At 35.1% G+C, this 27672-nt stretch overlaps 1 protein-coding gene across 2 annotated transcripts; it reads right to left on the reverse strand.

The window, feature by feature from the left end:
* Positions 1-928: 928 nt before the first annotated feature.
* LOC131060007 (protein TPX2) lies at positions 929-27619 on the reverse strand. 2 transcript variants are annotated; one of them, XM_059209921.1, is made up of 19 exons: positions 27202-27619; positions 25017-25096; positions 22780-23372; positions 20793-20866; positions 20444-20636; positions 20174-20276; positions 19316-19447; positions 17606-17704; positions 17411-17475; positions 17193-17271; positions 16984-17046; positions 16802-16885; positions 16627-16709; positions 13228-13309; positions 12831-13055; positions 2015-2094; positions 1778-1859; positions 1454-1548; positions 929-1355 (listed from the first exon to the last, which is right to left on the reverse strand). In XM_059209921.1, the coding sequence occupies exons 1-19, from the start codon at positions 27350-27352 to the stop codon at positions 1271-1273; spliced, it is 2448 nt and encodes an 815-aa protein (XP_059065904.1). In that variant the 5' UTR covers positions 27353-27619; the 3' UTR covers positions 929-1270. The 2 variants fall into 2 exon arrangements, with proteins under 2 accessions (XP_059065904.1, XP_057849071.2); XM_057993088.2 differs by having other exon boundaries at positions 16627-16712.
* Positions 27620-27672: the final 53 nt, after the last annotated feature.

A 27672-nucleotide genomic window follows, 5' to 3' on the forward strand; every position in this document is an offset into this window, starting at 1 on the left:
ATCTTGTGATTTTTGTTGAAGAAAAGGAATGTGTAGGTTTACCAATGTAAGGAGAGAATCCTAATTGTAGACTAACAATATTAATGATAATAGTCAACTTTCAAATTTTTTTTATGTTTTTTAAGTACTCTACTAGGAGCTAGCTAGGTGCAATGCCTTACCAAGTACAAAACCTTATCCACACCAACAACCAAATAATAGTTGGTAACATAATTTACCATTTCATTCGCTAAACTATCTGCTCAATAAAATCTAACATATGACTAGAACAAGCTCCACTCCATGTAATAAAGTAATGAACCCTAGTTTTTGTCCTGGTTATTTTAATTTAATATAAATGTCCTTCATATATATTACATCTTAGTATTTATCATTCATATATTTTTTCCTAATTGCAAGATAAAAACAACAATTCATTCAACATTATGCATATTGCCAAGCAAGAGATAGGAAACCAAAATAGCATACAAGACCATTAAGAAAAAACAATTAAGTATTCAAACTTAGAATTACTCTTAAATTTTTATGGCAGCTTGTTTGGTAACTTCCCTTCTTAAATCGAAGGTTGCAACTCCACATTGTCAAATATGATGCCATATCAACATGTTTTGTTGAGGTGTCATAAGAGATCCCAAAAGAAAAGTTAAACGGATAATTAGACATTTAAGTCATATTTTTTAGATAAATTGATGTGGCATTATATAATTTATTCCTTTTGTATATAATGAACATAAATCGTTCCATTATTGATAATAATAACTATTCAAACCTTAAAATCCAACCTAATAGTACTATACTATTAGAAATATAGATCTTTAAATCTAGGGTCCATCAATGCCCTCAATCAAACCTCAAACGATATTTTTGTAGATTCAATGCAAACAGAAATATCACAGAAAAACGGAGCTATATGACAAATAGAACCAAATGAGCAATGTTGCTTTGCAAAGCAACTAAAATAATAAATAATGAAATACATGATTAAATGTGGTGAAATCTTATAGTAGACATTTCATTAGAAACGTTGGAAATTGAAAATCTAAAGGTACATCTCTGGATATCCATTTGGTTGGCGTATGTTTTAGTCGCTTACAAGCGACAAACTTTTTACTTAAACTGAATGTCATCTCATATATTGAGGAACTGACAAGGAGGTCTGACTATCTTGCTTTGCAGCATCTTTTATTTGCAGAGACTCCTTCGGATACCTGCAACAGAAATCATACTATTCCTTTGAGACACATGCCAAACTTTTTACTTAAACTGAATGTCATCTCATATATTGAGGAACTGGCAAGGAGGTCTGACTATCTTGCTTTGCAGCATCTTTTATTTGCAAAGACTCCTTCGGATACCTGCAACAGAAATCATACTATTCCTTTGAGACACATGCTAAATCATAAATACCAGTCTTTTACAAGCTGTCAATTAGCATGACATTGAAATGACTTACCTAGAGAAAGAAAAGTTTTGGGCAGATACTGGAGGAGATTGATCGCAGAAAGCATTTCCTTTCAATGTAAATGGTGCAGGTTCACAGTTATTTCTCTGCCAGTTTTAAACCCACAAATGAGACAATAACCAGAAAAAGGGTTGGTTGCCTGTATATTTTCAAGCACCGCGATTGGTTCGGATTTATTTGCCTGCCACTTTTGAAGTCCTTCATGAAGTTTTTTAATCTTTTCATATTAAATTAGTTTTTGCACATCAGTTTTCTATATTTGAGTTCAACATGCTACCCATGTTGAATGAAAAATAATTAAACCAGAAAACATGCCTTTGAGCCAAATTGAGTTGGTTGGGGAGTAGAAATCTCAGAAAGGGGTTTTCTTTTCTTCTCAGAAATATGTGCGTTCTCCCTGCATAATGAATCACAATTAAACGTAAAAAAAAATTATGACAAGATGACTAGTAATAAAAATTGAGTTGCATTTAATATTTCCATATTTATTAAAAGCAAACTGACCAAACAGAGTCATTTCTAACCCTATTTGAAGCGCACAAAATAACATACCTGGAAATTAGAGACATCAACTCAGATTTAATTGTTGCTTTTGACAACGTTTTGAGTTCATGTGTTGAATCTGGGACGATCTGTACAGCTCATCACACATTTAATCGAACATTAAGCCAGCTCCACATAACACAACAACATAAAAATAAAAGTATCACATTCTTCAACAAATGGAACCCATCAAATAGAACATCTGTGATTTCTTTCTTTTAAGAGGGTCTTTATTACAAACATGCAAAATGATAAGTTCCATGTCTAAAATTTCCGTATTTCTAATGTTACCAGGACAAGAGTGTGCAGAGAAAGTTTCAGGGACATCCCAAATTTTAGCAATGACGAGGGAACAGCTATAAAAAGAACAAAGTAAGAGCAGCTGAATTTGTTGAAGTTGCAATGGCAATCCTCTCCTTTTAGCTTATTAACAATTTTTCCTTTGAAACGCTAGTTCTTTTTATTTATTTGCCAAATGTTGCAGGCTCTCTAGTTTTTAAAAGGGGGTTGTCCTCTCAAAGTCTCTAAGTTAGTGGGACGTTTGTAACATTAGGGACGTCAACCAAACTCCGAGAGACTTGTCCCAATGGAACACTGAAAATTTGAGATTTTTGATACCAAAATTCAGCAAGTTGAGAATTCTATATTCTAATAAGGCATTCCACAGAATAATTGACTACAATATGTAAGCCAATGTGACCCCAACGTTAGCCTACAAAGATGACAAAGGAAATAATTATTGGCATGGCTTGAGGAATGTCTCAAATTTGTGCCACAACATACGAAACTCCAAGTTGGTGTGATTACTTCTCTTGCTGAAAAAGATCCAAAAAATTGCCTCAGCCCCGTCAGCTTCAGCATGACTACTATCATAGTCATCTTCCTGTCCATGGCATTCAATGTATCACCAAACAAACCCACCTTATCAAGGAAACAACCCAATGTGCAATGCATCTGTATGTGAATGAAGTTCTTTTGGCAAACAATTGGCAACCTTAAATGGTATTTCATTGCTATGCTAACAAATATCTAAAATCCAATCATCATGCATTCCTTCCACTATCCGATGGTTAATCTTTCCTCTCTCACCTTAATTCGATTTAATGGGCCACCAAATTCAGAAAAAGTTAAAAAAACTGCTGCTAGATAACCCTACTGTTTTGCAATGATTGTATTGATTGAGCAACAAAATTCAACGAAGTGAAAAGAAAAGCTTCTCTCCATGCCTCCAGGGATAGGGCATGAATGCAACCTTTGGAGGAAAGTTCATCTGATAAGACTATTCATCAATCCCGTGAATAGTTGAAAATATTCAATAAGTACTAAAAAAAAATTCGAGCAAACCAATCAATGTCAAAGCATTGCAAGAAATTTGGCTTCTATTCCATCCAGAGCTGTGCTCCATCTTACTAACTATTCACATTTATCATTAACATTGTGAACTTGAAAAATAACTTTTACACAATTGTAGTATTTGTTTTCCATTTTAAACATTGCATTATTTATGTACAGCTTGTCATATAACACAAGAAATAAGGGCAACAAAGAAGTGACAATGATTATCACCTTACCCATTATAATTGACCATTGATCCTCACCCAAATCTGCTTCGAATCTTCAATTGTCTTGTCCATCTTGGCTACACATCTATCAAATTTTTCTCTATTAATCTTGAGATAATGAAGGCATTGAAGAAATCTCTGACTAAGACACTCTTTCTGGGTAAAAATTCGCTATGTTCAAAGCTGGCCTCTTGAATATTTGATTTCTAATGCTCTTTTGGTTTGCACACACAAATCCAAACATGTAAAGAGCATTTCTATATATTCTAGTTTACTTAGCTCCCATATGAAGTTTAATATTTTTCCTTGAAGTGAAACTACATTTACTTGCCAATCCAATTTTATATTTGGTCAGAAAGTTCAACAATATATAGCAACCAATTTTTTTTTATTGAAAACATTATACCCCAAAGTTTAGAACTGCTTCACATTCTTGACAAAATTTTTACCATTTTGGCCCAAAATTAAAAGCAACATTCTTAGGTATAATACTTTATAGTTTCAGTGTGCTTGTAGTTATAATACTGCTTAACATTCTTCTAGAGCTCTCTACATAACATTTTAGATTGAAAAGAATCAATCAATTGCATCATGTCAATGGAGAATTCATCTTATCCAACTTCTTTTGCATTATAGACAATTAAGTAAAGCAACAATTAAACACGACTCCCAGGAAGTCCTAGTATTTGATCTCATTGAATGCTTCAAGGTAAAAAATTACAAGGAGAGAAAGGGAAGGGTCTGTTCCAAAGACAACATTAGAAGTAGATGGGTCCACTCATCATGGAATTATGGCCATAAAAAAAGAAATCATAAAGTCATAAAGTGCCAGCACATGTCGACCTAAATGTCATGTCCCCTACTTGGAGTAGGCACCATCTACTCAGCATTATATTTAGCACAGGCTGCGTGAAAAGTCCTTTGTAATCTGTGCTAAATATAATGCTGGATAGCCACAGATTTTGGAGTATACCTGATTTTGCCCAAAGTAACAATTCCACAACATAATTTGTTTTACAAATATAAAGCATTTAATTCAATAATGAGCTTTTAAGAGTATATAAACATTTACCATCCATGAAATAATAAATAATGATGACATTTGAATCCAATCCCTAATTTCTTCTTAAATTGCCAATCATAGTAGAGATTAGAGACGAGAGCATGTTAGGGCGCCTGGAAAAACTATTCATCACAAGTAAGCCCAAGGGCGTGCTCATACCCTCTTGGAGTAACTCCCGTAAGCCCAAGTGGCAGGAACTCCAGTCCATCCAACATGGGGTTGGAGTACTTACCTCGTGAGAACCTATACCGCCTCTCCCTAACTTGTTTCCCTGCCAACCCTACTCATAACTGCTATTTGGAAAGTACAGATTAAATCAAACATTATATTAATATAGATAAATCCAACCATTCCCTTATTTACTACTTAGTATATATGCATTCATATTACATCTTACACTATATATGCTAGCAATTGCTGTCTGTTTATATGCTCAATCTGATCTGATCGATTCCTTGTTAAACACTGAGTTTCACCTTTTGATAAATACAGATGCTGATATTCCTTCAATGCCTCTTTGAAGTGGTTGATATGCTGCTTGTATGTCCTTTATTTGGATGGAAGATTATCTCTCTTCCTACAGGCACCCTCCTTGCAAAGTGGCAACTCTTGATCATATGTCCTTTGCCTTTGACTAATAATGGCTATTGTGATCGCACCTCATCATTGGCTATTAATGACATATTAATGTAAACACAATTCTTAATCACATCCCCAATTCTATCACTGCCATGTTAACTTGGAAATGGATCGCTGTGCATGCTTGATGTAGAGATTAAGAAATCATCACCGCCTTCTCATCTTTTCTTATGAAGACTAATTAATGGCTTAATATATTAATTCCTACAGAAAATCATGAAGTCTTATAAATAAGACGGCTTTCTGAGCATTGACACCTTCTTTAATGGCGGGGGCATGACACTAAACTTATCATATGTCAATCTATGATGAACCTTCTCGATCATGGATACATTGAGTTATGAATATAAATTATAGTTGTTGTCTCAAAATACATCAGCATGTTAAATTCAAAAGATTTTTGTTATCAAGATTGAATTAGTGCATAAAGAGCCCAAGTCTCTTAAGGTAGCAAAGTGCTTTCCTGCTTGTATCTTAGCATGGAACCTGATTTCTGCTCCATCTATAGTTGTGACTTGTGTTACATCTTTTTCAGCAGTTTTTGTTTACCATTATAATCATTGATAAGCCACAAGTACTCCCATGATTACTTTCATAAGTTTTGTGCCATATCACAAGAAAAAATACCATAGTGGATAAGTAGCACTGAGATTGTTCAAAAAGAAATAATGGATTGATAATTGCCTATCCTTGCCCAAGTTTTGCTTCAATTCTTAATCTTTTCCATCATAGGTAATCATTTCCTAGATTGCAAATATGATTCTTTACACCTGTGGGTATTGATATCATTACAACTTGGAAGGGTATAAAGGAAACAATGTTGGACAAAAGAGATGATAATCATAATTCCATAGGCTTAATTTGAAGTTACATACATTTTGCATAAGGCTACACTTATATAACTCATTCCAATTTGTAGTCATATGTAGAGCTTTGAAAAATGTATATCACAATCATACAATGATATTCAAACACCCAACATTACAGTACCAACCTTTCGTAGTTTTGGTCACAATTTAATGAACAAATTCTTTAGGGCCAACATTCTAGGATCGATTGTCTTAACTTTATAGGTTGTAATGAAGATTGGTTTCTGCAACAAAGTTATTAGTGCTTTTAGTCTCCAAACACTTTCCTTTAGAAATTTCTTTGGATGAGCAATAAAAAAAAATAGAGGAAAGGTGAAAATACAAAAGAATGAAGGCAAGAGGAGAAATTTTGCATTATGACTTCATTAGCACCATAACCATTAAGCATAATAATGCATCACACAACTCAGAATCATAATTAATCAGTTTGGAATATTCCAATGTTAGTAAAAAATTGAAATGAATGGCAAATTCGAAACATGAACTATTTCAGGTTTTAAATTACTATTTTCTAGGGTAACTTATGTATTATGCAATTTGATAGTGATTGCAATCAACAAGATAACTAATAGAAGTATTCCCAAGCAAGACAACTAACTTGTAGTAAAGGAGTCTAAGATTTATATTGCATTAATTTCAGACCATTGTCAAACCATGTCATTTGTGTATTTGCTCCATAGTAGAGTTCTACATGTCTTGAACACACATTTGAATGCTATTGATCTTTGTATTCATTGAAGTTAACTTTTTTAAACCTAGCACTAATGTATGCCTTCTTAACTTGTTAAATCTCTTCTAATATTAGGTATCTTGAATAGTGACAACATTGTTAATTTGCTACGTGTTGTGACGTTTTCACACATCGCCCCATTGCAAATGGGGACCCCTGCTTTTTGCTTTTTAGGGTTTGTTTTCTAGGTCTTTTAGGGTTTTGTCCGTTAGCCTTTGCATTTTGAGTGTCGCCCAGGGGATCACATGGATAGCAAGTCCGGCTTGAGTGAAGTCCTGATCCTGAAATTTGACTAAGTTTCTTATACTTAAATGTTATATTCCATAAAAATTATCCTGATAGAGAGTTCAAAAAGTCAAATTTCGCTCCTGTCCTTCACTGAGGATCCAGAGCGAATTTCGCTCCTGACCCTCTCAGGAGGTCCAAGGCGAATCGCTCCTGTCCCTCACCAAGGGTCCAGGGCGAAAAAGCTTATTGGAGTCATTCCTGACCTTGTTTGGTCAAGTTGAGACATCAAAGGCATGGCGGAGGACGAAATGAACGTGATAGAGCATCCGGACTTGATTGAAGACAATGAAATGATGGAGTTTTGCCTAGAAGGGTAATTTCGCTCCTGTCCCTCACTAAAGGACCGGAGCTTGATTTTCAAATTTGCACTGTTCTTGCAGGATCAAGACAATTTTATGATTTGAAGAGACCAAAGAAAACATGATTTATCCATTGAATATAATTTAAGTGGTCCACAAAGGAGGAAATCAACCCAAATGACAAAAAGCGCTCCTGTCCCTCACTAAAGGACCATGGCATCTTTTCCAGAATTCTCCTCTTTGTTTAAGATTTTGAGGCAAAACCTAACTTGGATAGGAGGGAGCAATGATGTTTTATGCCTTAGATGCGATTGAGGGTTTAAAGAACAAAGAAATACACCAAGATGTAAAAAGGCGCTCCTGTCCCTCTCTAAGGGTCCAGAGCGATTTTCTAAAAAGTGCAAATTTCTTGCAAAAGACAAGGCAAGTTTGTGATTGAAATGAATGGAATAAGGCATGTTTAACCTGTTGAAGATAATTTGGAAGGCTAGCAAAGGACGGATAGACTTGAATTTGCAAAATCGCTCCTGTCCCTCTCCAAGGGACCAGGGCGAAAAACATGTTATCTAGCCTTTCTCTCCAAGTTTGGACAAATCTGAGCCAAGGTGCAAGTTTGAAATGATGTTTAAAATGCCTTGAGATGGAATTAAGATGCTATGATTACAAATTTTGATGACAATGGGGAAAAGCGCTCCTGTCCCTCTCCAAGGGTCCAGGGCGAAATTTCCAAATATGCCCATTTAACTTACATTTTGAGATGCTATTTTTGTTTCCAAGGCTCAAGAAGGAGTGAAATGTGATATTCTACGCCTGGAGGGTAATTTGAAGATTAATGTGATCAAGAATTTGCACAAGGACTCAAAAGCGCTCCTGTCCCTCACTGAAGGACCAGGGCGATTTTTATGAAATCAACAATTTCCCTCCGAGATTATGCTAAGGCAAGGTTGTGCGAGATGGGAAGGATCTTCTAAAGCATGGTGAACAAAGATTTGACTTCAAAATTTGAGAATCCTAGCCTAAAATACAAAAAGCGCTCCTGTCCTTCACTGGAGGACCAGGGCGAAAATCTTGGGAGAGCCTATTTTGCCTTGCAGTAACAAGTTAAGCATGCATAGAATGAACGAAGGGGATCATCACTTACCCCACAACGAGAATTGGCAATTAAAAATTAGGAATGCAAGGCCTAGATTGAGAAAAGCGTTCCTGTCCCTCTCCAAGGGACCAGAGCGAAGTCATTGGCACTCATTTTTTACCATATTTTAAACATTAATATCCTCCAAATCGCATGAGATGCCAAACTTGCCAACTTCGAAATATTTGAAAAAAAAATTAATTAAATTGGCATTTAATAAAGAACATATTGGCATTTAATAAATTAATTTTGAGCCTAAAAAATAATCGAATTTTTATTATAAAGGCATTTAAAATTAATTTTTGAAATCAAAATTAAAGGTTGAGCGCACAAGGCATTATTTTGTCTTTATTTATCAAGTCGGCCTTCTTCTTGATGGTTTTTTTATTTTATTTTAAGGCTTAATTGCTAGGTCGGCCTCAACAGGAATCAAGGTAAGCGCTCTATATAATGGGAGAGGTTCTTTGGCAAATTCAAATCATTCTTGCATTATCTCTCATGCGAACTTGAAGAGCATATTTTGAGGAGCGAAATCCAGAAGTTTGAAGGTGAATTTCCAGATTTTGGAGAAGCTAGTGGAAGGTGAAGCTCTTTTGAAGGCTAAAGGAGGCGTACTTCATCCAAGGGAGGGCTATAAATCTTGCCCAACAAAATCCGGTCCTCTTCCTTCATTTTTCAAGGTTTTGTGCTTAAATACTCAAGGGGAGGTATGAAGAATTACTTTTTTGAAGATCTCATTCAAGACTTATTGTGATCCCATTGCAATTTTGTAAAATCTAAGTCTTGAAAATCCAATTTCCATTCATGATTAATTTGAAAATGTATAGTTCTTGATTTATCATGACCTTTTTTCAAATTAATATCTTAAGTTTTACCTTTGAAAGGTCTTAAATTTCATGCTTTAAGGTTTGATGCTCAAAAGACTAACTTTAATATTTTGTGTAGGCATCAAATGGAGATCTCGGAGTTGGAAAATCAAGCCAGATCAAGCAAGGATATGGGCGACCTTCTCCAGTCTAGCATCGACAAGGACAACCTTCTTCGATTCAGCATCATCAGGATAAGGGCAACCTCTTCCAGTCCAGTATTCCAAGGCGAGGTACATCATCATCCTGCACATCAAAGACACAAGAAGTCAGAGCAAAGGGTTCGTTGAAGAAGCAGATAGTTTCAGAAGAGTTAATTAAAGCGAGCTTCTCAGCAACATCAAGTTGAATATCTACCAAGTACCAAGTGTCAGACGAGGTGGCATCCCAGTCATCACTTCTCTAGTCGGATTGATCCACCTCAGCATGTCCAGATTCAATGCACCTAACTCATGGAAGGTGGCACAAACTTCGATGTACCTACCCCAGCTATCCATTGGTCGAATTTTCCAGAGAGGACATGTGTCCAGGCAATACAATTTTATCATTGGTCAAGCATTAAATGTTATGTAATGGTTGTAACAAACCCTAATTAGGGTTTTCATTGTAAAATTTTGGCCATTGATCTCGAATTGATCTAAGCCATCGAATTGTATTGAGGGCACTATATAAGCCCTGGCATTTCATTTGTAAAGGCAATAGAATAGAGTTAGTGAATAGAGAGTAGTTAGAAGGTGATTAGCAGTTGATAGAATAGCAATTAGAGTAGAGTAGAGAGAGAAGGCAAAGATTGTTGCCAAGATGTTGTTGTTAGAGACTTGTAACTTCATTGAAGAAATGGTGAAATTTATGGGTCGATTCGACAATTTGCATGGTCTCTATACTTCTCATATTTGATTTCGTGTTATTAGATGAGTGGAAGAAATGTGCTTGATTGATGGTGAAATTCGTATATCCATACTACTAGCAGTTTGTTGATTGCAGACTTGCCTTGTGTAGTCAACTGGAATCATTCAACTTAAGCTTAACTTCAATTGTCGCTTCTTCATTGATATGCATCAACCTGGTGGTGTCTATGCCTGCAGTGATGATTTGAACATCATAAAGCTTTCCTTCAAAGATCGCACTAACCTTGTGGAGATGGTCCTGTGATGTCAAAGCAAGACTTAGTTAGAATTTCATCTAAGATCATTCATTGCTCCTACATTCTTAGTATTAGGATTAGATCCTTTCCTCGCCCTCGTCTTTTTTCCTTTTTTTTCAAATCTAAGGTAGTAAAATCCTGTGTTCCAGCAATATTCAAAGCAAATCAAACGTTCAGTCATCAAGTGTAAGTCCCCTTGTGATTCCAGCAAATCACATCATACCAGAGAGAGCTTATCCACACGTAGAGATCCTACATACAGAACCTTGAAGTCATCTTGATTGATCCTTTTCGCGATATCTTCAGCATTCAGAGGCTTTACTCAAGAGAGGATAAGGTACCCTCGGGTATTTTATTCTGTGTTTGATAGTGTACAAAAAACACGTCAACACTACGTTATCGGGTTTGCATCTTTGGGTCGGCACACCCACTGTGGGTACACTCGAGGGTCCGCTTGATTGCGCCTAGGGTTCATCCTAGGCGACTTAGGTATGCTATGGGTATGTGCGTGCACCCACAACATACTCAGGGGGTACCCTGGCCCACTCTAATGTACCCAAGGCAAACCCAAAGGGAACTTGCGGGCCCTAGCTAAAAAAATACCCAAAAACTTTATAAAAAGCCCAGATGACATTTAAAAACATTTTTTTTACTTTTTTGTTTGACTGAAACCCTAATTTGCCCCTTTTATTGCATCCAAAAATCCTAAAATGCCCCTAAAAGCATCATTTTGCCCAATACAAAGATCATTTTTCTCGTCATAGAAGAAATTTGATTACAATGAGGGGGACTAGGAGTGGACACCAGAATCAAGAACTTAGACAACTAAAATGACTCACTAATAAATGCCAAATGATAAAGATATTTAACTATCAATTCGCATTTAGTATTTATCTTTATCACTACCATTTTGGCATTTGGCATTGATCAATGATGAAGTATCATACTGTCAAATGTATTTAGTTTTACAATTCTGTATATTTCTTCAATTTTTTTTTTTTTGTGTATATGTAATAATATATATACACACCCACGTATGGAGGTACCCAAACCCACTTACCCAGGGGCCGAATAAATGCTCGTACCCAGTTTTAAATTACAATTTTCTAAGGCCAAAAAAATAGGAATACGGACAACTTAGTTAATTTGTGAAAGAATTTTTTTTGTTGATACCAGCAACTTGTAAAATTGTTCTTTATGCTTGTCTACAAAAAAATCTAATCATAGATTTTAGGCTTTCAAACACAGGGTAGGAATTTTGGCAGCACCATGATCAGATTCGGGCCTCATGATTGTCAATAAACATATGTGCATTGGATTTCTAGGGGTCACCTCTGTCCCAAAGCCCCCCAAACACACCCGAGCATAGAAGAACATCCATAGTACCCCCTTGTTGCCTGCATTATAAGAACTTCTCAGAGGCAATTTTGAAGTGACATTCCCAAGACATGGGAAATGTAGGGAATATCCCAGAAAGTTCCCTAACAGTTCAAAAATTAATTATTTAACAAATTCTAGCATAACACTTCTTGTATAATAGGGCACATTGTTATAAAGATAACATGAAAATTATGGATCAAGCCCACAAACATTTAAGTTTTACAGATGTACTGACAGCTCCACAATAAATAATAAGGATATAAGACTGCATCAATGCATGCCATTTATAATATTAGAACTGAAACTGAATAAACAAATAAGGTTAGCCACTTTAACATGGAACACTTATGTTTCTTGGGTTGAATCCTTTCAGATATTACTGTAAATGAATCTCGGTAAGTTCATCGGTATTGGTTATGTTTAGGCATCTAACCTTAAACCAATAAATAGTGAAACCTTTCTACTTTGTCCTTTCTGTATTATGTTTTTCCAACTTATGCATATTACTCTTTTATTCTTTATGATATCTTTCCAACCTACCATTTCCTTTCCATCTGAATGTCTTGTAGTCCTTTTCAGGACTGAATGCATGTTTTCCAACATTAAAGGACAGTAAACTAACAAAGATCCAATGCTTCCCATTTACCAGTAGCTGAAAAGATCACATTGGCAATTTTTTAATAAAATGAAATTCGATTTCTTCTCTCTTCCTATGATTTATTTTCTTTTGAAAATTACTTAAGTCAACCAACAAAGATAAGATTTAAAAGTGTTAGATGGAAACATGAACAATCAATAACATTCAATCGGAAGAAGCAAAATAATTAAAAAGAATTGAAGATAGAAGGCAAACCTGGGAAGGATGGGGGATGTTTTCCTTCAAAACGACATGTTGGTCATTTCGCGATCCCATTGAATCAAGCACGTCCTCCACCACTTCATGTGGAAGTTGCTTCCCATTAATTTCAGTGGTGGCACTTGGGAGCACATTCATGCCAGATGACTGCAACAGACTGGAATTTTCTTGTTCTGACTTTCGAAGATGGCTTACTTCCTCGAGTCCAAAATATGGCATTGACTGGCATTACAACACAAATTCAATTAAAAGCCTTAATAGTAAAGCTGGGATAAAATGTAATCATTAAATTAATTTCTAACTCAACATAAGAATGCTTACAAAATTTATTTTTAATTTCTTCTTAAGTGTATGATTCCAGAATCAAATCAAGGCCATTAACAAACTATCTTACCTTTGTGTCTGAATAACTTTCACAAATTTTGAATCTCTTTCGGGGTCCCTTTTCTTCTTCTATCCTTTCTATGGTTCTATGTCTGAAGCATTATAAGACATTAGAAGTTAGACTACAAATTCCACATGTGAGAAAAATGCATAGATGCTAAATAATGAGGAAGCTTTAAACATCAAAAACCATAATGTTATTACTCAGTTTACCATTCATACGTGATAGAAAGGCCATCTCCGAACAAAGACAGAATATCAAATGCCTAGTTTAAAACTTTAACGCAAATCAAATAAGCACCCAAGGCCAAAAATGACGTTAGGGTATGCTTGTTCTTGGAATGTTGTTTGACTCTATGTAACAGCTTTTTAAATATAAAATGCTTACAAGATAGTCCTTCCACAAATGATATGTTCACATACCATAGCCTAACAAATGAAATGGATCAGTAGTTGCATCATGCTTAAAGGAACTAATGTTGGTTGAATGTTATGATTTAATCAGACTCTGAGAAAAGTATAAATTCAGATAATGTTGTACTCAAGTTGGAAATTGGATAAAATTACCCATGGCAGTGAAGTCAAAATAATGCTAAATTAATCCATTTAGTTGCTACCTTTTAAGAGACATTTAGTTTTGGGTGGCCTAAGATAGAGACAATGGAGATGATGAGGAAGAATCAAAAGAAGGGAACAAGGATAATTTTGGAGAATCTTGATGACAGGGCAATCAAGAATATGAAGAATAGCACAAGCAAGTATCTTAAGGAGAGAGAACATGATAGAATCAAATAAGTGTATGAGGACTTAGATACTTGTTAAAGATGCTCAGATCCTTCACCTACTCAATAGCTCAAGGAACGGGTGGAAGACAAAGTTGAAGAGTCTAAAGTAAAGAAGAAGCTAAGGACCTTCCATATCACAATAAAAGGCAACAATTATATGAGAATAGCATGGAGAATCAAAAACTAATTATTACAGTATACATGAAATCAGACAAGAAACTACAACAAATATGCTTGGCACCAATAAGAGCAGTGATTGAAGAGATATATTGAATCAACAAAGAACAATTATGATCAAATACAACACAAGAGAGCATCAACTATGGAAAAGACTGGACTCATGGTAGCATCAAGGAAGCATGACATAATCAGGGACCATCATCTATCAAGATCCCATATGAATGGATGGGTGATCTGAGCATGGTGTCAAATGTACTTAAATTTGTGTATGTCTTTCTACTTGGTCTCTCCTTATGTTTTATTGGAAGTGAAAAATGTAAAAGGAGTGGAATTTTGGGATGTAAAGGGACCAGATTGTTACACATCTATGGCTATAGTATTATGATGTATGAGGTTTTGGTATAGCCGACTTGTGGTGCACATAGCCCTTGGTTAACCATGAAGATCTAAAGTATAGCTTGTGAATTATGTTATGTGGATTATGGATCACTTTTATTAAATAGTAAGGATGAGCAATGTAGAAGCTTGGGTCTCATAGCAAGAAATTTCTTGGACTCCTAAAATTATTATATAGCGTAACCCCACCTCAAGACTATTTTTGTTTTTTACTATATTGAAGATAATGGCACAATAACCCAACATAGAAATTGTGTAGTGTATTTTGATTGTATTTCAACATTATCCTAAAAAGTGGATATGGTTCTTTGAATCCTCAGCATTGTATTTCAACGTTATCAAGGCCTTCTCCGTCCAAATGGGTCATATAAGGATAGACATAAATAAAGGTGTCAATGTTGTATAGATATAGGACAACCTACGAATCATTAGGCTTTTCTTAAATGATAGTTGATCTTCAATTATCCTATGAAGTTACAAATATAGTGTGGGGAATTCAAGGGATATAAATATAAGTTGGTGCAATAAAACCCTATTGTTATTCCTTTTTCAATCCCACTAATGCAAGAGCATGGCCTCATTGTTTTAAGCCTGACTTACACTAACTTTTTCTCATTTCAATGAATTTTAAGAAATGAATAAAAAAAACAAGAGGTGTTGGAGTAAACAGCTGATCAATCCCTTATGGCCCTTCACAAAGATGAGCAGATCTAAGGTAAACCTTTGTTTCTCTTGATTGTAATTGACTTGAAATATTTGGTTTCCAAAGTGTCTAAGGTTTGGAATTACAAGCAGTTCTTTTATGATCTATTTTACAATTGCTTAATCATTTCTAAGGTTGGGGATGTATATGGAAGGGAATTTAGTAGGACTCACTAACCTAGCATTTGGTATTTTAGTTTTTTGTGGTTTGGGGGTGTTTGAAGAAGTGATTTTTTTTTAACTTGGATGTGTTGGAGATTTAAATTAGATGAAAAAAATTTCGCCTTTTGTTGTTGGTTTTCAAACTGATCCCTCTTTTTTGTTGTTCGATTTGGTGTATGCTCTATTTTTCACCCAAAAAATATTCAAAATTTCCTAGGAGAAAGGTAGGGACGTACGATGTTAATATTTGTTCTTTGGTTGCAATCCAGATCTACTTGGCACTCCTTTTATGGCAATCTAAAATGGAATATGATAACCCTATAAAAAACAAATAATCTCTCTTTGTGGAAGCATTGGAAACACTTTAGGGACTTAATATGTTGATATTTGTTCTTTGTTTGCAATCTAGATCTCCTTGGCAGTCCCTTCATGACAAGACAAATTGAATATGATAACCTTCTCAAAAACAAATAATCTCTCTTAGTGGAAGCATCCATTCCTCTGCATTCCCATTTTGCATACATTAGAATAGTTTCTATTTTCCTTCAAATCTTACAACTTTTGTTGTTATTCCTTTCAATGAACTGATGCAGTTGTTATAGGGTTTCTAGCATCTTGCATCTTTATGTTGGCTGACATATTCGTATCAAATTGTTTCTTGTTACCAATAAATCTGTAGCTAGCTCTAATTAAGATTGCAGCTCATCTGCTTGCTAGTTTATGTTTCACAAAAGTTATTACTCAAATGCCTTAAAAAATTGGTTCCATAAAAGAACAATATCCTATGCTTATTTGGAATATTACTTGAGGAAAACTCAGGAAAAATACATAAGGAATAATTGTAGAGACTTTTTATACGTATCTCTTATCAACTTCCTTTACTCATGCTATGGTATTAGTTACTTCTTCAGTGAAAAAGCCACCTACAGATTTTGCTTCAATTTATGTCCCAATCCATAGTGGCTTAAATGAAGAAAAGAAAACATAAAAAAAATCTAAAGGTGCACACGGTTCCTCTTCAATTTATGTCAAAGCAAGTCTGTTTCACTAGATCAACACGGTGATAATAATCACTCAAAGCAATTTAATTGGTCTTTATCCCACATCTTACTCCTTTCCACATTCCAGCCTTTTCACAAATTATGATATGGGCTCTCCATAGCACTAAAAATGAAAATACGTACTTGATAGATGTTGGAATATAATGTCCATAGGATGTACTGAATCTACTATTTAACATGGAGCCGCATTTATTTGAAGCAGATACCTGCTGTTCACAAAGAAACATTAATAATACACAATCATACATCCATCAATTGCTTGTTATAGCTACAAAAAATCAAATTCAGAGTTCCTTACAAATTTGATCTCAGGTCCAGAGGCAAGTTTGGCTAATGTATTGGGATGCAGATGTGCACGTTCTTCAGTTCTCAAGTTGAATTCCTGCCATGCTAAATTTAGTACTGGGAACTAAATCAAGGGGCAGTATGGTAACAAAGAGCTTATAGCCACAGGTATTATTATTTTAATAGAGTTGATACCTGAAATTCAGGTAGCTGAGGTGTACTCCTTGGCAAGGGAGGCAAAGTTGGAGCTTCAAGAATCTGCAAGTCATTTGAAATGACATTGAAGCATTACTGCCTTTGATATAAAACAGAAGGACAAGGCATATTCACTGAATAAAATATTCACTAAAATGATCCTTCGAGATAAATGGCATTCTATAAATCTTAAGAGCTGGTCGAGATACCTTCTTGTTCAAAGGCCTTGCTTTGAACTTAGGTATGTTAGCAAGCATTTCTTCTTCAAGTTCTGCAGAACTTTTAACCCTGGTACAATCAAAGTCCTTTAAAACTCAAAATGCAAATATCTTGATATAGATTCTATACCTCTCAAACAGTTAAGTTTAATGGTAATAAGTGAACATAAAACTAACAATATATCACAAAAATAAGAATATCACCAGACCTTGTTGGTCTAGCTCGCTGTGAGGTAACAAGATCTGGTTCCTTTGGCCTTGTCAACTTTAGAGGCTAACAAAATCAAATATATAATGAGATTCAATCAATTTCTACATCCAATAAAAGTATTTGACCCAACTATTTATTGCTGATACTACTTGAAGACAATCAAAATTTACATCATATGTAAATATTTGCTTACTTGATTCTCAATCCGAGTAAGCAGCCGATTTGGATCATTAAATTGAAATTTGAACACTCTTTCAGCTAGAGGGACATATGGGGAAGCTGGATTTCCACTCTAATAAGATCAAATCACACATTAGTTTTCCCAATAGATGAATGAAGCTGATATAGAATAAATGTATGAAGGATAAAACAGAATCTAAGCATAACAAAAACTATGAATTTATTGACACTAATATTAACATCACAAGAGCACATAAGAATGGCTTAGTCCACTGATTCACCAGGGACGAGAATCTTCATGTAATCACTTTTTTAATATACAATCATATTACTGGGTGAGGACCCCAGCCCTCAATTGACTGATCTAAAACCATATTAATATCACAAGGAAATCAGATGAACATCTGAAAATAACAAATTATTCTTATAGTCATGAATATAAAATGCCAAATCATACTAAAACCTCACTGAACCCCCACCAAACTCTTGGATAGTGTGTATCTATCAAGGTTCCTCTGATCTGTTCCTATTTTGTAACATTTTTTCAGGAAAAATCACAATATCTGATATCATATTATGTAAAAACAGCTCAATCAATGGTTGAATTCTCAACAAATTCATCCAAAAACTTGTATGCAGGCAGGGGGTGCAGTATCTGAATTGGCTTTTACGATTGAGATAAACAAAAGAAAAGGCTAAAAAGTTAATAGATATAGATCAATTGCAATTAAGTATAACAATAAAGTGTTATGTTTTAGATTACTTCTACAAAAAAAGTTCCTAGCTAATCTTGTAGGTGCTGTTAGATATACCACAAGCACTACTGGATAAGTTATGTAGTTTTTGTCTACTATAAAAATTAAAAAATGAAAGCTTTCTACATGCATTGGTGGCATATTGAAATCTGACAACTTTACAAACTCAAATGGCCATACAATTGTTGATATTAGAAAGCCAATGCAAATAGAATCTGGGAAATCCTTACTGTGTGGATTTGGGGGTTAACATAATTCTTCAAATAGATCTTTCAAAGTCAAAATAATATTATAAAATTGTAGAGAATACCACCACCTATTCATGGAGTCTTTTTTAGAGCATTCGAATTGCTCTTTATAAAAATTTAGTCATGGGCCACTGCATGAATATACACTAAAATTCAGAAAAATGAACATACATTCATGGGGGTTATGTTTGTTCATTATATAAAATATATGAAAATTAGTTAAAACTTACGACAACCATGCAAGGGAAGCTTCCTTGAAATAAAGTGTCAAAGTAACATGAGAAATAATCAAAAGAATGACTTCGCTGATAGGAATGCTGTAGCCTATAAAATTAGGCTGCAGGGAAAATCTCTATGTTTAAAGAAAACACCCTCCCCATCCCCAGATTTATTGTGGGTTATATGTATCAGCACATACAGCTGATATGAGATTTCAGGATTTGATAAGTTGCATGTTTCTTATAATGACAGAAAAAAGTCTTTCAACATGAAACAAGCCAGGAGACAAGAACATGAGTGCAATGCCAGATTCATAGACTGTGCTTGACACACAAATTCACAGTCCATGCAAACCCACTCATCTATGGGGTATCTTGGATTCAAAGGGTGAAAAAAACGCACTTCTTGTCACAGACAAAAATAAATAATTTTTCAATCTGAAACATACTAGGAAAATACACATATGCATAGAACATGGATGCAATTTGAACTTCACAAAACCTGTGCAAATGCCTGACAATGTGTTCCTCGATGAGTCTGAAAGCGTTCCTCTGTACAAAAGTGAAATTTCTGCGGAATTGTCAAAGTGGGGATTGCCTTGGCAGTCGGAATATACTCCCTCAAATTGCATACCTGCCAGACAGAGCACAACATAACCAAAATTTCAACTTCTTAATCAAACAACTAAATTAAAAAGGAAAATAAAAGAAACTTGATCCTTGTTTTTTTGATGTGTCCCAGAATCGTAACGTCATTGACAATTCAAATATGAAGTACTGAATGTAAGACCAAGCAATATCGAAGAAGTTATACAGCAACAGTTTCAGCAAAACACTTGTACCAATAACAAGAATGTATCACAAACGCCTATTTGTATCATTGTCTAAACATTTAGTCACAAAACATTAAATTTCCTCACTGTGATGACAAGTGCATACAAAAAAATATATGAAATCTCGCCCATTATCCACCCAACAAAAGGCACCTCTCCACTTTAATCTAATCCAAAAGCACAGATGGCATACACAATTATTTTCAGAGTAGACTGAAAGTAATAAGTATTAATGCAATAAATAAAATTGTAAGAGGAAAATATATTGAAGGAATAAATCAGATTTTGATTTAATTTTTTGCAGAGCTGCAAACTAGTACTATATGTGCTCACAAGCTTTAGATTTTATAGTAAACGATGAATGGCCTCAAAAAACATGGGCAGTGCAGGTTCATTACAAACAGTCTGGGATCTAAATTTAATTCACTGATCTGGATAAGAATTTAGTTTTATCAATAAAGTCATATTATGTAAGAGCATCCTACACAAATACCATTAAAACAATACAGAGTGTGGTTTTTCTTGACCTGTTTTGCCTGTCCTCCTTCAAGCTTTTGTCTTTTGTTAGCATACTGATTTTCTGTGTGGATTTGGCTTGCACCTGGAATTTTGGACTTAGGTCTCTGGCTCCTACAATCAAATGCACCCAAAAAGATATAAGAAATTATTTCCCTTCTCATAGACTTTAATTATTGTCCGTGTACAGGGAAAATTTGGACAGTTCAACATTTAGAGTTTGCCAAGAACAAACAAATGTAAAATAAGTGTAATAACGCTTCCTCTTCAATTATATCAACCTGACTAGGGATCGCTTCAATATTTTCTTCTGTGCATGCCTTCTGACATTGGCTTCATGTTTCTCTACCTCTTGACAGTCTCTATTTGTATTCGGGTTTCCAACTGCAACTTGTATTTCAAATGATGCGACAGATTTCTTTGAGTCCTCATATACATTGTGGCTATCCTTCTGTTTGTTTTCACAAACAGTTGCTGCAATGAGAAGGATTATCATTACTCGACTCATAACCTTCATTACATAAAACATTTATACATGCTAACTAAGGTACAAACAAAAAAGATTTCTTTGCTCATTTCCCTTTGCAGTGTTTCTTCATCTGTGGACAGTTGCCCAGGATGGTAACTCACATGCATTAATTGTGGTGTCCTTGGCAATCTGAGCAGCATCACTGTGACCTATCAATCTTCCAACTTCAAAAGAGCTGCAAGAAGATCAATTGTTAAAAATTGATATAGAAAGATGCTACTCACGCTAAGAAATTAAAAATTAGTACCAAGAAACATAACAGGATAGTTCTGAATGCAATTTTTTCCCTTGTTCTCCCAAGTTTTCTCATGCAATGCTAGGAGCCTCTCTTTAAATATAATATTTTTAGTGGGAAGGCATATTGTGGACTTTCAAAATTACATGGACAATTAAGAAATGAAATTCAGATTAAACCTGCCACCGCATTCTGTTTCTAAACAGTGTCCTAAAGATATGATGTCTTATCAATTAGCATGTTCAAATGTGTAAGTTGTAATTTCATCTTCATTCCAATCTCTTTTTGCTCTTTTTTTCTCCCAAGTTAGCATTGCAGATTTGTCATTCTAGCAGTATTATTTTAAGCTACTAGAATACCTTTCTTGGACCCAGATGGGAGGGCAAGGTTATAGGCACGAGGAAGAGTTAAATAAATGAAATCCAAAAAAAGTTTTACTTCATTCTAAAACTCTGAACAACAGAATTTATATAAAGTGAACATTTACAAGAATCATGCTCTGTTGAATTAGTTATTAAAATGCATAAACAACCTAAGAATATTCATAAATTCAGTAAATAGGTAGAACTCATTGCCATCAATGAGTTAATTATATGGTTGACAATGAATCTGAAATATTATGCCACTAGCCTACCCAATTAATAGGTGTACCTGAGATATTGAAGCCACTAACTAAAGAGTACATGTAAGTACTTCCAGATGATCTCACCCCACCAACATTGCCTGCTCATAGGCAACTGATATTACCACCCAGATAAAACTAGTCCCTAAGTAGAAAAAATGGAATAGAATCTGTAAGGTTGAACATTTTATGAGTTATATTACTTGGATTATCAGAACACCGTTCTTATCAATGTTTGAAGTTCTAAACAAGTTAATACTTGTGAAATACAGTTATAACCCTTATTAACAGGAAACAGGGACTGGGACTGGGACTGGAATAGAATCTGAAAGGTTGAACATTTTATGAGTTATATTACTTGGATTATCAGAACACCGTTCTTATCAATGTTTGAAGTTCTAAACAAGTTAGTACTTGTGAAATACAGTTATAACCCTTATTAACAGGAAACAGGGACTGGGACTGGGACTGGAACTTGTACAGCATATTTCTTTAATTACCATAGCTCTTGTCAACCAGATATGAGCACTTAATTTATATGATATAATTAAGAAACTTTTATTGTAAATTTACCTATTCTCAAGGGAGACATCCTTGAAACAAGCATATTTAGATGCTAAGAAACTTCCTCTGAAGTCTCCTGACATCTGGATACATCCCCATATGAATCAGAGACATAGCAGGTACCAGGGTTCAGGTGTCTGGGTAGCCATGGTTGCAAGTTGCAACTAATCCAGAAGTGCTAAACAGGATAATACTCGTTATAACAGACAATAAACTGGAATCAAAATAGGGTAACATATGTGGAACCTTAAACTAAATTGGTGTCTACTTTTGCCAATTGTTTCAAAATTAGATGAAGTGAAAAGGCTCTACAAAAAAATTATAATTGGTGATGCAGATAATGGCTGGTTTTTAGATATTATTCTTTAGTGGATGGCAACTACATATACCAAAGCATAGCAATATTTCCTTAAACAAGGACCGGGTACTGGTACACGATAAACCAAGCCAAACTGGTGACTGTCAAATCTGGAAATTCTTACTAACTATCATTGCTTTTATGACATTGAGAATCAGAACACACTCTTTCAGATGCCATTGTTAATTCATTGACTATTTTTTGGTGAAAGAATACATGGTGTTTGCCATTAAGAAAACTAACTGAGATAAACAATGCTCAATTCTGCACAAAAATAAATAGTCCAATAACAAAAGTCTGCACACTCACCTAGAAAGAGATGCTTCACTTCCAATCTTTGGCATGCTAGCTAGCCCATGCTCCTCCTGAGATGTAAATGCACTTTCGTCTATCTTTCTATTTGAAGAGTCATGGGCAAGTACAGATGATAAGTTCAATTGTTTTTTTCCAGATGAAAACAAACAAGCTGTCACATAACTTTCTGTTTCTAACTCAGATGAAACTGATTGATAATCACTAACTTCAGGAACTTTAAGAGTATCTGAAGCGTTCTTGACAACTGTTGCAGTGGCTTCTCCTAATTCATCAGACGTCTTTGCATCCTCTTGTGCAGATGCATTGTTGGAAGCCTTTAAAATCTTGGAAGAAACTGAAGGACCTATGTTAGTCATACCAAAAGCTTCTCTGGATTCAGACGTCTTAGCATCCTCTTGTGCAGATGCATTGTTGGAAGCCTTTGAAAGCTTGGAAGAATCTGAAGGACCTTTAGTTGTTCCAAAGGCTTCTCTGGATTCAGAGTCTAAATTGATATCCCCTAATGCATCGTTTCCAGTAGGAGTATCATTAGAGCCTGAACATGATATTTTAGGTTCTCCATGTTCAAAAGAAATCCGTGCTGTTAACTGCAAAACACAAATGCGAAATTTTACACAACTATACTCAATTTGATTCAAGAGTTTAATACATCAAAAACTACAACATGAAATTTGCATTAACAACAAGTGTAACAAAAGATATGTAGCAGATTTTGAAAAAGAAGACACCTAATATTTTTTCAAATGGAAAAAAATATCGAAATTTGTGTACATATGCACAAAAGCATCTCCATAAGTTCTCTATACCTATTAAAACTTATTGAAAAAAATATCACAAGCAGTGTAACATATAACACAAACTGCAAAGGTCACAGTAGAAAATAGTAAAATACATAAAATAGTGCAGAAATGTACTAATATTTTACAAAGTCAAGGGTAATCCATCTATATTTATTATAAATGCCATATAGTTCAATTGAATTGTCAAGATGAATAGAATGACTCGTCAACTTTCATGACTAATCAGAGAATTAGAAAAGGGATTCTAATGTCAACAACTAATCAACAGATTAACAAAAGCCAAGACAATAAAGAATGGAAGAAAGCATGTGAGGTCAGGAATCCCAAATATTTATTCTATTTTGTAGCTAAGTTTATATGGGAACAAATTTCATGACTTATTTTCAACCCATCAGATTTGCAGCTGATATTGACTCCTTATTTTGTAGATTGTGTTGAGACATTCACAAGATGCATGCACTACATAGTTTATGGAAAATAGTATACACCAGAATTTCTCAAATTACAGCCTATTGCAGCTGTAATTTTGCCTAAAGAAAACTGTAAGCAGGTTTCTATAGATCTCAAAAAAATTAATTTTCCAGATTCTATAAACATATACCTGGTTCAGACCCTCCATCAAATAAAATATTTTGGTACAAACAAGTTGAATAACAAATTTTAGCTTATTTCTTGCCCATCCTGATAGGATATAAATTTATAGTAATATAGCATACAAAATCACTTGCAAAAGTGCAAAGAATCTTTTATCCATGTTCAGGCATATTTTATACGTGGTTTACTTGAAAAAACAACAAAATAATCCTCCCATATCAAAGTGGTATCTATGTTTGGAAGAAAGAAGAAAAGAGAAAATTTGTCAACAACAGCAATGGCAATGACAATGAAACAAGAAATAGTGTGGCAAAACTTGCAGATACTAAATGATTCACATTGATGATGGGAAAAAAGTCCTGCAAGGACCTGAAACAGCCTGAAATATCTACACAATGGCTGAGAAACAAAAAAGAGGGAAAAGAGAACAAAAACTGACGGGGAGTAAGCCTTAAGAATTGTGTGCATTTCCCAAATCGGGAATGCAACCTCAATTTGCCTAATGTGGAAATAAAGCATCTTGGGCATGGCTGCATACCAGGTACAATAGGTATTTTGCGGGGAAGACAAACCCATGTAAACCTTAAATAAGAGGCCCATATTCTTAACAGACAGCCACTGAACCCAAGAAAGAAAACAACCCATTATTACTAGGCCAATGAATAATGACTGAAATCATATTGATGACAATTATAGATGTAATCTATTATATGGTTCCCTGGATCCGTGCATTAAGGTGTATAGTGAGTAGCAATAAGACATTTTTAGTAAAATTCACACCATAACGGCTACACAGAAAACAAATATAATTCCCAAGCATTTCAACATTTAATTTACCTTCTGTACTGCATTGTAGATGCTGCTATCACTGGAGCTTTCTTTGGATTCCAACAAAGATTGAGATTTTAGCACCAAAGCTGTCAGCCAAATCCAACATAAAAACATAAGCAAATTAGTTGACCAAATTAAAAAATGCTCACAACTTTGAGGAATAAATAGCAGCAAATCAATTGGATCTATAAAAACATGCCAGCCAAACATAAAAAAACAAAAAACAATATAGTTTCTATTTCCTTCAAATAACATTACTCAAAGTCATTCTCTGCATCGATCTCCATGCACATAGTATTTCTTTAGGGCCATTTTATATTTCAATCTAATCTCTGAAACAGCAATAAAAATTAATAAAAGTAAACTGAGGGCTGTGATCCAATGGTAGATTAGTGGAAGTTTACCATACATGGCCAGGGAACTTTCGAACTTCCTGACCCCCTTCAAAAAAGAAGTTGACCCTGAAAAAAACAAATAGGCTGGGGGTGGGGGGTGCTGACTCAGTGACAACTGACAACGATAGAGTAATGTCACTAGGAAGATAAGGGTGCATTTGAAGTTTTGAACTGCAGTATTGAGACTCGGACTTGGTGTAGACTCATCAAGTATTTTAAACTTGGACTCAGACTCAGCAAAAAGAAAATTGGTAAAAACCTATCATGACTCAACAAATTTAACTTTTTTCAATTTATGATCGAGTAAAATACAAAGTTAATCCTACTTATCTATTTCTAGTGCAAAAACAAGCTAAATTGCTTAAGTTTTTACCTTGTGTATCTCCTGCACCTCTTGGTGGAACTTCAATGCAGACTTGGCGTAGATTTAATGAAGTATAAGATTTCTTTTAAAATTTAATCAGAAGATCAAGAGCTGCTTATTTACTAAATCTAATGGATTTGCACTACACCACAAAGTGATGGCAAAAGCTTTAAACAATATTTCTTTTTTTCATCAATATGGTTTGCTGCTTTTTTTTAAATCTCACCTATGACCCTGATAAGAGGCTTGATATTTCCCATATGTAACATGGAACTGTAAAAAAGCATCGCCAAAGGAATTTGAATAGTAAGTGTAGGTAGCAACAAGAGGATTAGTGAAGGAAGCATCCATAGTGAAACTAACATACTTGTCTAGTATAAGTGCTACCCATGCTCACCCCACACCAAAATCCAAATATAATAATAAAACTATCGATAATGCTACTATAATAGAAAGGACAAGCTATTGTGGCTAACAGATGGATGCAATGAGATGCATAAAATGCATTGTATGTCAATTAAATTTTAAAAAAAAGCTCCAATCTGGACATTGATGAAAACACATATATTTAGCTGGGACTAAAAACGCACAGGAGTGCAAGTTCTACTGGCTAAGTTGAAAAAACTTCACTGCAGTCTTTTGTATTATGATACCTTCTGTTAATTTAATTTTGGATGAAAAGAACTTCTAAGTAAAACATAAAGGTGTGAAAACCAATACAACTATAGAGACTTAGCCGACTCAAACAAGTAAAACTCGTTGTATGTAGCTCAGGATCCTGCATGTCTCTGTTAGGCTCACGTAGTCTTAATGCTATTGTTTAGCCCCTATCGAAGCCTGACTTAGTGGCAAAGGCAGAGTGAAAAATAGTCCAGGGGGGGCTGACATAGTGGCAAATGTAAGAGCAGGTTCAACCCTTGCCTAGGCCTGACTTAGTGGCAAAGGTAAGGGTGGTTTCAACTTCTGCCTTGGCCCGAATTAGTGGCAAAGGCGAAGTGATTCCCACTAACAAGGTTAGCGAGCCCTGCCAAGGGTACATCCCCGGCATTAAAGAGGAACCGCTGTTAATTTCAGTAAATATGGTAGCTTCCCAGCATTTAAGCAGGCCCAGTGTTATATCCTAAAGTCACTCGAGGTCTTCCATCCATGGTAACACAGTATGTCAAATGGAGATCCAACTGCCTGTATCATCGTCCATACATGTCATGGTAAGCCAATTGGAGAGCTGTGCATGTTGGGACTCCAGATGACTTTCTCTCTCTCCCCCTCTCTCTCTTACACACACCAAAAACAGAAAGGAGGGGTACTATAAGCACTTGTCAAAAAACATTTGGACTGATACACCCCAGGAGATCGCTTGGGTTTATTTCCTTCAATTAAAAACAGAAAAAAATATTGATGAAAGCAAATTAAGATCATGAAATTTACTTACGAGAAGGCAAATATGCTTTAGGGGTTTGGAGCCAGCGCTCGGCCTCTGCAGCTTCCTCCGGTGTCTCTCCCCTAGAGAAGTCGAAGTACATAGGTGCACAAAACTCATATTTTTCGTCTATATAATTAAGGTTCATATTGTTGTTCGACATGGTGGAAACCAATCCCTGAAAACAAACAAATGAAATCGCGGAGCGAAGGTGCTGCGTGTGCTAATAAGATCTAATGCTCTGTGCGCGGCATTCAGTTTGGCTACACCGACCAGGGTAGAGGACAATTTTTTTATTTTTCTTGCTGTCTGAAAAGGGGAAAATCACAAACCCTTGGAGCGGCTGGACCACTGATTTTCAAAATTTGAATTGCTACTCCAACGGTTAAATTCCATTTGTACTTGTTTAAACATTTATTTAGTAATCGGGACTATCAAGGAGATTTGTATGACCAAGAGGTATAGTCGTTAAATATGACGGTC

Source organism: Cryptomeria japonica, chromosome 8 (assembly GCF_030272615.1).
Source record: "Cryptomeria japonica chromosome 8, Sugi_1.0, whole genome shotgun sequence".
In the NCBI taxonomy this organism is placed as follows: domain Eukaryota; kingdom Viridiplantae; phylum Streptophyta; class Pinopsida; order Cupressales; family Cupressaceae; genus Cryptomeria; species Cryptomeria japonica.

Excerpts from the sequence above, each read along its gene's own strand:
- LOC131060007 (XM_057993088.2), bottom strand. The coding sequence starts at position 27,352 with ATGTCGAACAACAATATGAACCTTAATTATATAGACGAAAAATATGAG. Across the intron at positions 25,097-27,201 it reads TAAAGCATATTTGCCTTCTC|CTTTGGTGCTAAAATCTCAA; the intron begins GTAAGTAAATTT and ends TTTGGCTGACAG. Across the intron at positions 16,713-16,801 it reads CTGGACCTGAGATCAAATTT|CAGGTATCTGCTTCAAATAA; the intron begins GTAAGGAACTCT and ends CTTTGTGAACAG.